General features: G+C 54.1%; 1 protein-coding gene across 4 annotated transcripts in view; it reads right to left on the reverse strand.

Annotated features, from left to right (window-relative positions):
- PLXNA1 (plexin A1) overlaps positions 1-12,107 on the reverse strand; it is a 290,782-nt gene that overhangs the window by 53,943 nt on the left and 224,732 nt on the right. For all 4 annotated transcript variants that reach the window (XM_045025437.1, XM_045025436.1, XM_045025438.1 and 1 more), the window contains 2 exons: positions 9,140-9,374; positions 6,959-7,101 (listed from right to left, as the gene is read on the reverse strand). In XM_045025437.1, the coding sequence (XP_044881372.1) occupies positions 6,959-7,101; positions 9,140-9,374 (378 nt within the window). The remainder of the gene's footprint in view (positions 1-6,958; positions 7,102-9,139; positions 9,375-12,107) is intronic.

Raw genomic sequence — 12,107 nt, forward strand, 5'->3', positions numbered from 1 at the left:
TGGATGATGGAGACTGAACTTGCTCCTACAAGGAGTCCCAGCATGGCAGAGGTGAGGAACCTACCCCGGTGTTGTATCTGCCCTGCAGAGAGACAGTCTCTCTGCACATCTCTCTACTTAGATGGCCCCCTTCCTGTAGTATCTGAGCACTTCCCAACCCTCAGGCAGTACCCCTTAAGTCAGGTGGTACTATTATCTCCATCTTTTTTATATATATATATATATAGAGAGAGAGAGAGAGAGAGAGAGAGACCTATCTTATAGAACTGGAAGGGACCCTGAAAGGTCATCGAGTCCAGCCCCCTGCCTTCACTAGCAGGACCAAGTACTGATTTTTGCCCCAGATCTCTAAGTGGCCCCTTCAAGGACTGAACCCACAACCCTGGGTTTCTCAGGCCAATGCTCAAACCACTGAGCTATCCCTCCCCTGTTCCAGCTGGGGGAATCTTCCAACTGGGGAACTGCGGCCTGGAGAGAATAAGGGCATGTCTATACAAGCACTTACTGTCGTGCAAGCTGGGTTGTAAAGCTCCAGCCTGTCGTGCTAACAGTCTGCCTGGACCCAGCTGACGTGCACTACGAGCTCCCTAGTGCGCACTGACAGGTGGTTTGAAACAGTGCTGGTGTGCACCCACCCTTCGTGACTTGCTCGTGGTCACACAGGAAGTCTGTGGCAGAGCAGGGAATTGAACACAGGTCTCCCAAGTCCTAGGCTAGCACTCCGGTACTTTTGGCTAGTGCTAAAGTCGCTCTGGCAGCGAAGCCCTTGAAAGGAAGGGTGAGAAAGAGGGAGAGATTCTTCGGGGAGAGGGCAGGCAGGTGGCACCGCTGCCTTCAGCATTCAACTCTCCCCCAGGGGTTTTGATATGGGTCTGAGCATGGAGAGCCGGCTGCCTGCCACATTTCTGACACACTGACTGATTTCAGATGGGCTCAGGCTACAATTTCAAAATAAACATCGTCCGCTGCTTGGCTGGGAGATGCAGGGATCAGATGGCACGATCCTATCGGACCCGTGTTCCCAGCTAGTGGAGCAGCCAAAGCTTGATAAGCTAGGAAATTGGTCCTGTCCAGCCCCGGCGATCTTATCAGGGTCTTGCGCAGGTGATGGAAGAGGACAGCGGGGCAGAGCGCAAAGCATCTGTCACACACGGTGTCACTGAGCGCGCCCTCAATGAGCCCGCTTCCCCGCTTTGCTGCGGCTTTGTGTCTAACTCACTGATCAGTAGCAGAAGTAAATGAACAATAAAGAATTAAATATTTAATCAGGCTTAAATTCACACAAAGCAACGGAAAAAAACAAAACCCACACAAACCCAAAGCAAAAGAGAGCTGTTAATGACGGCTCTAAGACTTGGCTTCGGATTAGTGTGTGTGGGGAAGAGCTCCTTCCCCGTCACTTGTAATAGCTAGTGTTACACTCATTCTGATTAAGGGGACAAATAAAAGCAAACCTGATTACATTATATGAAGCTTACACAACTGTATTTGCTTTATTTAATCTGGGTTTTTTTTCTCCCTTGAAACTTTTAACACTTCACTTCCCAACCAAGCCCACATGCTCTCTCTTGCATTCGGAGTGCAGTATGTTTAAAATCACAGAAATTGGAGTTGGAAAAGACCAGTGCAGAACTATCCCCTGCAGTTACTTCTCCAGGGCTTTGTCATGTCTAGATTTCAATGAGGTTTCCATCCCTTCTCTTTGGAAAGGATTCCACTGTCTAGCAGGTCTCCTCGCTGGGAAAGGTTTCCTGATATTCCGCCTAAATTGTCATTGATTCAATTTCATCTCTTCTCTCCTAGCAGTAAGTTCTATCCCCAGCCACCCAACTCAGGGCCGGCTCCAGACCCCAGCGCGGCAAGCACGCGCGTGGGGCGGCCCTTTCCCGGGGGGGGGCGGCAGGCTGGGCCGGTGGACCTGCTGCAGTCATGCCTGCGGGAGGTCCACCGGAGCCCCGGGACGACCGGACCTGCCGCAGGCATGACTGCGGAGGGGGCGCTCGTCCCGCGGCTCCAGTGGACCTCCCGCAGGCATGACTGCGGACGGTTCGCTGGTCCCGCGGCTCGGCTGGACCTCCCGGAGGCATGACTGCGGCAGCTCAAGCGGAGCCGCCGGACCTGCGAACCATCCGCAGCTGCGGGAGGTCCAGCCGAGCCGCGCGACCAGCGGACCCTCCGCAGTCATGCCCGCGGGAGGTCCGCTGCTCCCGCGGCTCCGGGGCGCCTCCCGCGCATGACTGCTTGGGGCGGCCAAAAAGGTAGAGCCGCCCCTGACCCAACTTGGCCCTTTAACTTCTGCCACCCCCCACCCCCACCCCCACCCCCTCCCGGCTAACTGAGGAAGCAATAGCAGACAGAGTGGGGTCACTGCAAACCAACTGCCAAAAGCAAGGCTGAGATGGGCCGGAATACACCCTAGGAATTCTAGGCGGGGGGAGGAGGTGGAGTCAAATCCTTGCATCTGAATTTGCCCTCACAGTTTGGATTCAAACCCAGAAGGGGCCTGTTTTCTGGTTCCAGCTCGGCTGTGAGAACATTTTAAGCTGGCAAAAATCTCCCAACAGCAGCTGACCTGACATCCAACTGTACGGAGCCAAAAGCTCAGGGGGATTTGGAACTGTCAGTCCCAAACTCCAGCCTAAGCCTAAATCCAGATCCAGACCCAAGCCTCACCTCCTAGGGCCAGCTCTAGTTTGGAAGCTTTGCCCAGTGAGCTAAGTTCGCTGGGGCTACCTAAACAGACAGGAAAGCGGGAAGCTGGCAGGTAGCACTGACAGTAGAACAGAAACATCAGCTGCACTCTCACTGGCTTGGCTCTGTCACAGCTGGGGCATCACGGCTGAGCAATGGGACTTCAGACACGTCATCGTTCAGGGGCTGAGCATGAAACAGAGAAAGTGAGAGGGCGGAGCCTAGAACCGCGCTGTCATGCTGGGCAGTGAGGAGCGCCATTGGGTAGGGCAATTTTCACATGCAGCTCACGACCCCCCTGAAAACACTTCATTTATAACAGAAACAAAGAGACCTTTGTCCGGCAGTACCTCTACGCTATACACCCATGTGTGTCTTATACCCCCTACTGCGCCTCAGCCCAAGAGCTGTCGCTGGCTTAACCCCGCGGCTATGAGTACAGGTCCTTGTGAAGAAAATCCATCTTCTCCAAATCTCCCCAGCTCCTCCTGCCCTGCTCTGTCCCCACACCACTCTCTCATGCACAGAGGGAAGGGCAGCACTGTCTATGGCTGGGGAGCCAGACAAGGGTTTTTCTATTTCACCTGAGTTGACAAATAATACTTCTCCTCTGCAAGAGGCAAATAGCGAGGGGCAGAGCCCAGGATTCCCACTGTGCGCCCCAGAGTTACTCAGCCAGCCCACGTGTGGCTCCCATCACTAGCTAAGGCTGGCAACGCCACGGGAAGACTCCACCAGTAAAGGGTCTGCCCTGCCCATTAGCTCACACCCAACACACAGGAGTTCATTCATCTACCTAGTACTTAGATACTCATCACCATAGCCTCTGAGCGCCCACCTTCATTTTATCCTCACCACACCCTGCTGTCAGCCAGGCACTGCACCCAGGTGTCCCAAGTCCAAGCTGCAGGCTCCCATCCCCCAACCCATCCTGCCTGTGAGGGGGACTCACTCCCCTCTCTCACGACTGTCATCTGTCATTTCCAGGAGTGTCTGGGTTTGGGGAACATTCATGCCTGTGTCAGATCCAGGGGAGCAGAAGGGGACAATGGAACGGGCTGGGTGAGCTTGGGAATGGAGAGCCAGCAGAGGCAGCAAGATAGTTATGAAGAGGCAGCCCCCTCATAGCTCTTAGTAGCAGGTTTATTTGCCAAGAATTAGCCCCTCCCCACCGATGGCCCAAGCTGACTAAAGCCCTGGTTACAATGGAAAATGAGAAAGGGTCAGGGTCTCTCTGACCTCTTCATCATGTGCTGTGAAGCACAGGGGGGAACGACACCTTTGTGCTGTGTGGTAACAGTACAGTGCCCCACGGCCAGGCCAGGACTGTCTGAGCCTAACTGCACGCCTGGGAGAAGGTAGATCCATGAACACTGGGACTCTGTGGTGAAAGCCAGGATAAGTGCCTCTCCCCCAACCCCCCGCCACGTTGAGGGTAGGGACTAAAGGGAGCACGGGAGATAGAACTACAACCCACCCCACTGAGAGAGCCAGATCACAGTAGCAGCAGCCATCTGGGTTACAATGAATGCATGTGCATTTGCAGTTGTAAGGGGTTGATTCCCTGTAATTAATTACTCTGCATCCTGCACCAGGGCCGATTACTTCTCCTAAACATGTTCTGAAGTCTATATCAACATTAATTACTGTGTCCGGTCAGCAGCGAGGGGAAGCTAAGGTCACCCCGCACCACTCCAATCAAGAGCAACCTTGGTACTGAGGAAAACCAGAAGCCAATTTATGTGCACTTGCATGCACTAAATTAAGCAGACATTGTGAGGCTGGGAGGGAAGGGGGAGCTGGTTTGGGGAGCAGGGGGAGATGGGACAAGATGCTCTTCTGCAGGGAGGAGCCATGGAGCTGGGAAGGTGGATGATGTCGGACAAGTCTGCTGGAAATGAGCAGCCGGTCATGCATCAAACAAACCCAATTGAATAAATCAAGTGCAGTAGAAAATGACAGCGGCAATGATATTAATATGAATATTGATATTAATGTCAGTGAGTGTGGTAGCCATGCAGTGGCCTCCCTGTGCTCACGTTGACCGGCACGTGGCACGATGCATCACAGAGGGACAGGCTGGTGTCCAAGACCATGTGCTCAGGAGCTGTGGAGAAGGGGCAGCATAAATGCAGCCATGCTTGTCTTAGACAAGGAAGTGAAGCCCCCGCAGATATGCAAAGACCCGTCTTGATCATGCTGGTGGTCTCCAGGTCCCAGTTAAAAGGAAGGGCAGATGTAGTCTGCTCCACCTAATGCAGATGAGGTGTGGCCCAGGCTCTTGCCCAGCTGACAACGTAGGCCTAGCTGGGTGAAACTTGGTCAGTGCAGCCGCAGAGGAATAAAGTGGGGCGTGGAAGGTGGCAATGCAGGTCTGTGGCAGGGAAGAGCAACCCTCTCCCCAGGTGGGAATGAAAGCGCAACACTTCCCAGAGGGGAAGCGGGTGGCAAGCACACAGCCCTAGGAGTGCTATAGCTAGGCTGCAGGGTCACCCTCCTGGAGACAAGGTGAGGGATAAGAAGGGGACAACAGTGATGGAAGCAGCTGCTGGTTGGGTGATCTGTGGTCCCCCAGAAGGACGGGAACAGGTTGAGCCCATGCTTCAGTGCCTGGGAAAAGCCAGCTGGTGAACTGTATTATCGCTCTATGGCTGCAATGACCTTCCCACTGCAGGGCAGAACAATACAAGCAGCACAAGGGTTAGAGTCTCGGAATCACCAGCAAGAGAGATGAGCCAGGCCTAGTCAGCAGCACCAGCCTCACTCCCTGAGACCAGCACTGGATGCTTCTCTACTGTGTATTTCCTAGTGCGTTGTTCACTCAGAGCTTCCAGTGTGCCAAGCCAGGGGACTTCTGCCATTTCCCTCAGGAGACTATTCCACAGGCCAGCAGACCTAGCGATCAGAAAAACACTCCTGCGCTTTTCTTACTCAACGTCATCCCATTACGCCTCATTATACTCCCTCCCCCAAACTGCCCCAGACAGCTCCTCTGCTTCCTTGGGGTTTTCCCTTCACGTGTCTCTAGATGGGTCCACTCTCCCTCCTCCTGTCGCCATTCAGCCTCGCTATGCACTTAACTCTTCCAAACTTTCCCCTTTCTGTTGCTCTTCCCTGAATTCCCTCCAATTTGTCAACATCTTTCTGGTACCACGGTACCCAGAACTGTACTGACTGCCCCAGGCACTGCCTCCCTGGAGCCGCACAGACAGGGACCGGCTCCTCTGGACTCTGGGGATGAGACAGGAACATAAGAATTGCCTGACTGGATCAGACTGGTGGCCCACCTCCAACAAAAGCTAGTACCAGACGCTTTAGAACAAGGTGAAGAAACACTATCATGGACATTTGTGGAATAACCTGACTACAGAGGAAGTTCCTTTTTAACTCTTGTCACTTAACACTATACTCCATCTGTTCTCAGTGGGGGCTGAGTGCTTTTGAAATCTGGCCCTTAGCACCGAGCTAATTGCCCTGAAGCTTGGGGGTTTATATCCCTTATAAAGACATTTTGTTCCTCTCTAACATACCTGTGGATCTTCTCATTATCCGTAGAAATAGCTAATCCTACTTTGAACCCTGCTAATTCTTGGCCTCAGTGACATCTGTGCCAATGAGCTCTGCAGGTTAATGATACACTGTGTTAAAAAATACACAGCCCAAGATTGCATTGGGTTCCTCTGCTATGCTGCATTGCAGTCCTGTAAGCTCTCATCCCTCGGTTAAGGAGTCACAGGGCACCATAGCAGAGTAAACCTCTCTGTCCAAGAGAGGAAACCCCAGTGTCACCCAGTTTTACCATGGGGGTCCTGGAGAACCAAGAGGGAGGTTTCAGAACAGTGTACATGCAATCTCCTCAGTCGCTCCTGGCTGGAAAACCCAGATGTTACAAATCCAGACCCCAAGAGCTCTGGCAGAGGACACTGCATGGACAGGTTGCCATGAAGGATGCTCCTCCGTGGTCTGTAAAGAACATGGACTTTTGCCAGAATAGAGTCTCTGCCCACTGCAGCATGTTGCAATCTCCTTGGATGGGTGGCCAGAGTCACTCCTGAGCCAGTAATCTCTCCCCATCCATTGCTGAGCCCAGACCTGTGAGTTCCCATCATTCACTGAAACTTCCAAGACTTCCTCACTAAAAATGAAGGTAGAAGGCGCAACGGTGAACCCTGCAGCAGACGGGCATGAAGCGCAGCTCCCAGAGGCAGGTGTCCCCAGGGTGAAGGATCAGAGAGACAGACAGACACACATACACACATTACCACACCTCCATCTCCTTCAGCACAGGATGGTCTTCTATCCCGGGGAAGAGGACCCTCATGGCGTAGGTGCGATAGTCCAGGAAGGGGATGCCAGCCCCGTCTAAGTCGTTCGTCAGCTCGTGGATGTCTGTCTGCAGTTCGGCAAAGGCTGGGATGGAAAGAGCAGAGTTGTGTTAGGGGACCATGGGCCTGCAGGAGGTCAATAGGGGAGGTCAGAGCTACCACACTGCTGCCAGCAAAATACAAGAGCCCCACAGATCTAGAATAGTGGGGGCTGCCCTCTGTCCCTAGCACCGGTAATCAGATGGGCTCAAGGCAATTTACAGACATCAATTAGCTCAGTCTCACACCACCCTGTCAGGAGGGGCAGTGCCCTTATCTCCATTTTACACATGGCAAAGTAGAAGCACAGAGAGGGGACATGACCTCCCCGGAGTCACACAGCAAATCGGTGGCAGAGCCGGGAATAGAACCTGAGAGTCCTGAAGCCTCAGCCTCTCGGCTCTAACCCCCTTTCTACGTGCACATATGTAAGAAACCTGTAGGCGGCTGTGAACGACAGGGCAGAGATGCTGGGCGAGAGAGAGGTTTAAACCACAAGAATGTTCTCATTTCATTCTGACCTAAATAACATTAGAGAGAAAAGCCCAACACAAACCCTGGGGTAAGAACAGGCACAGCCTGAGCTCGTGCTAGACGGAGCGGGGGAAATGGTGTCCTGTGCCTTTAATGGTACCCATGGGGGAAGGCTTTGGGGATGGGGGGGAATCTCTAGCACTGTATAAGGGAAAGAGAAAAAAACCACAGAGAAATCAAATTAACAGCACTTTAAAGGGAGCTGGAAGCTAGGCAGAGGGTTGCAGGCTTGTCAGCCTGATGAGAAAAAACAAACGTCAGCTTGAAAGGCTCGCTATCTTATCTGTAACTAGAGGGACTAGAAAAGAGAAAAGGCAGGGAAGAGATTGCGCCTTTTAATTAAAAGCAGATCCTTTTATCTGCCAGCTGTGGAAGAGGAGACGAGATCCCCTCCACCCTCCCCTCTCTCTGTCACTATTGCCATCTACATGGATTTTTAGGGGGTTTTTCTTTTTTATTATCTCGTTTTAGGTGCCCGCTTCTCCCCCAGCCTCTGGGCTGGCTGCAGTTGGCAGGGTCACGGCCCCAGGCACTGGCTTGCAGCGATAATGGGCAATTAGGTTTTATCGGCAGGATCATAAGAGGCATTCTGTCCAATTTCGCAGCATCCCTCTGTCACATAATGAGAGACTCAAGGCCCTTTTCAGGCAGGTTTCTCTACCCTCTTTTGTCCTCTTTTACACTTTAAAAACATAAAATCCTTAACCGAAAAAATAAATCCTACTAAAAATAAGTTAAGTTCCCCCCTAACAAAGTCACTTTGCCTGCTCGGATCTCCGGTCCCAAGGGTGGCTTAGAACAGGGGAAGGTCCCTGTAGATCAGGAGCACGAGGCCCACAGCACTGTGACGAGAGGGCAGATTTACCAGGCTGTTCTGTGTGCAGTGAGTTAGCACATGCCGTAGGTGCGCATGAAGCTTTGCAAGCGGACGTGGTGCTTGCAGAGCAGGAGACTGGGGGATATGAAAGAGAAGGGAGCACATAGGAAACACCTGTCCAGTAAAGACCCTTGTGCCATAAGACCAGGATGGTGCATTGCAACATACTGTGCTGTCACTGTGGTGAGACCATACATCAGCCCTGTGTCATATACAGGGGGGTTCCTTGTCCCACGCTGGGACCAGACGCTGTTAACGGACACATCAAGAGCTAGAACACGCTGCGGCACTCCGGATAGGGACCTGCTGCCTGCAAATGCACACGCAGCACCCTATGGGAATGCAGAAGCAACCAGGGAAAGGACCCAACAACCCTGCAGAGGATGGGGGCTTTCATGGGAGTCTCTATAGAAATGAGCCTGCCTGCCTGCATGTGAACATCAATACCCTGAACATCTGACCTGGGGATCTTGGCTGAGCGATCATGGATGTCCATTGTACTGCTACCTCCTTCACCAAACGGTAGGGTGTGAACAGAGAGTCTTGGAGCAAACACAAGAGGAGAAACCAACGACCCAGAGGGGGCAGAGCTGGCAAGGCAGGTGAAGGGGCTGAGAGGTGGGGACAGGCTGAAGCTGGGAAGCCGTGGGGAGAGAAGCAGAGACTGACTCACCCTCCTTGCACTCCAAGGCCACGCGGGACTCCAGGTTGTCCATCTGCAGCTGCAGGCGTTTCAGGGTGCGGTCGGCATCCCGGGACTTGCGCTTGTAGGCGATGAGGACGATGATGATGATGAGCAAGAGGAGGCCGCCTCCGCCACCAATCCCGATGATGGCAGGCAGTGTCAGGAGGCTGTCTGAGTAGATCTGCAGCGTCCCCGGGGAGAACTCAAACCCTCCAGCCTTGATCTGAGCCGTATGGGAGGGAAAGGGCTTCACGTTAGTGCTAAGGGCTGAGGAGTGGCTCGCCTCCCTGCTGAGAGGGCTCTGTGCCCCCTTCTTCCACCCACCTGCCACCCTACAGGCTGGGGGATGCTATACAAAGAGAGAACTGCAGAGCCCCCGGCCGACTCTCATATGCCCCAAAACGCATCTGGGGACAGGAGGGTTTGGCAGCTGGGTGAGTCGGGGAGACTTCCCATTGGCATGGGGAAGAGGTCAAGAGCGGGTTTAGCTCGGGGTGGGTGGGTCAAGGCGCCTCTCCTAACTGAGGCAGGTTGTGATCAGAAGGGTTTTTCCAGCTGGAAAGGGGCAGGGAGGGCCTGCCACCACCACTGGAGCTCATCAGCCCCCATGACATCCCCAGGAGCCAACTAGGGAAACGTGGTCTAGGTAAAGTGACTGTCGGGGGGGTGGACAATGGAGGTTGGAAAATCATGGAGTAGTTATCAGTGGTTCACTGCCACTGCGAGGGGCATCTAGTGGGGGCGGCAGGAGTCTGTCCTGGGTCCGGTGCTGTTCCATATTTTCATTAATGACTTGGATAACGACCTGTGAGGAAAGGTTAAAAAAACTGGGCATGCTTAGTCCTGAGTAAAGCAGACTGAAGGGGGGACCTGATAACAGTCTTCACGTATGTCAAGGGCTGTTATACAGAGGACTGTGATCAATTGTTCTCTGTGTCCACTGAGGGTAAGACAAGAAGGAGCTTAATCTGCAGCCAGGGAGATTTATGTTGGATATTGGGGGGAAGGTCTAACTCGAAGGGTAGTTAAGCTCTGGAATAGGCTTCCAGGGAGCCTCTCCCCGTCACTGGAGGTTTTTCAGAACAGGTTGGACAAACACCTGTCGGGATGGCCAAGGTTGACTTAGTCCTGCCTCAGTGCAGTAGGCTGGACTAGATCACCACTTGAGGGTCATTCCAGCCCTACTTTCTGTGATTCCCTCTTTAAAGGGGGGGGGGGAGTGACCCTTCCTTCCCCTTTCTTGTGGGGGAGGAGGCGCATGCTGGAATGGGGTTCTCAGAAAGCAGGGACCCCCAGACCGCAGGATCTCTGTGTCCACACAAGTGGCATGTGTCCAAGGTGTGTAATAGGAAGGTCAGATCATTATCATGCCAGCCGGGGCAGAGCCCAGTGAGTAAAGTGAACCCTCACTTCCGAGGGGCATTGACACCAGAAGGTAGTTTGGAGGAGGCCGTGGGGCAGGCCGCAGAGCAGGTGCAGGGGCTACAGTGCGAGGGGCTTGTCCGAGCGCATGCAGAGCTTTAATGGGATGCAGACGACATGCTGGTGTGTTGTCAGCGCCTGTGAGGAGCAGGCAGCGAGTTTGATGTCTCATTCAGACAACATTACAATAACAGATGGGATGTAAAGTGAGTTCCCTGATGGATGAGGAGCCTGGGGGGACCGTTCTGGGTCCCTTTCAAATACACAAGGCTGCACTGAGACCCTGAGCGCTGCTGCTGCTGAGCTACAACCTGACAAAGAATCTGACTTAAAGCTAACCCAGGAGCTGGGGGAAGTGAGGGGGCGGGAACCCCTTGACCATATGGCTCAGACTGAGTCTCCTGCGGCCAGTAGGGAAGGAACGGAGCTGGCAGGTCCAGCCAGGCCCACCCAGAGTGTGGGTAACAATGGAGCGTGCTTGTGGCGGGCTGGCTGAAGCACTCAGCCCCTCTGAACAGACTACTGGGGGTGGGGGACAGGGCACTAGGGAGGCAGGCAGCTGGGGGCTCCTCCCAGCAGATCTAAGCCCCTGCATGTGCACATAATCCGGTGTTGTTGAGCTCTTACCCAACAGGGACCAGTGGCCAGCTGGCGCCAGGCAGGGGGCGAAAGGGGAAGGGCCCCTGCATGCTCTCCAATGTATGCCAGAAGGGGATTAAGCCCCTCTGTCTCCAGGCACTGCCCCCCACTCAGTAAAAGGGGAGCCTAAAGTCCCAGGCTGAACGTGAGCTACCGCTGGGCATACGATGGCGTGTGTCAGCCTGCGCTGTCCCCAAAGCGACCATCGGTGAGCACCGTGCCAGGTCAGGTGCCTTGGGAGGCCCCCAGGCCTCTTTACAGAGGATCTTTACAGAGCCCAGTGCCCTAGCCTGCAGAGGAACAGCACACCAGCAATGCACTCAGCTTAACAGGCTACTCTGTCCCTCACAGCAGCATGGGCTGAGCCAGAGGGGAATGGCCCAGGGGAACGAGGCATGTTTAGGGTTACACCATCAACAGAAAGTTTCATTAGGTAGGGCAGAGCCCCCAGCTGGAGGGGATTGGGGCAGTGGGGTTTAGCAGGGTGCCATGCTGGAGGGAGTGGAAGGGGGCATGGCAGGGCCCATTCACTAAGGGAGGATGGGGTAAGGCAGGGCCGCATGCAGGACAGGGCTGGAATTCAGCAGGGCCCCATGCAGGAGGGGATTGAGGGCTGGGGTATGGCAGGGTGCTATGAAGTAGGGGGTTGGGGTCCAGCATGTCAGCCCATGCCTCATCCTCCGCACACACACGCACACACTTGCTGTCAATGGCAGAGCTGTGCTTCTCGGTAACTTGGGCTGCTTTTACGACTGGACGCCACAAGGCACATTCCCAGTGCTGCGCGCTGGCTGCTGCCCAGGGGACTCCCCTCGGGTCTTGCTACAGAAAGTGCTCCCAGCCGGGGCGGGGAAATGCAGCTATCACTGCCTCAGAACTCAGGTGGGACCCGACA

This window comes from Mauremys mutica, chromosome 7 (genome assembly GCF_020497125.1).
Source record: "Mauremys mutica isolate MM-2020 ecotype Southern chromosome 7, ASM2049712v1, whole genome shotgun sequence".
NCBI classification, from domain to species: domain Eukaryota; kingdom Metazoa; phylum Chordata; order Testudines; family Geoemydidae; genus Mauremys; species Mauremys mutica.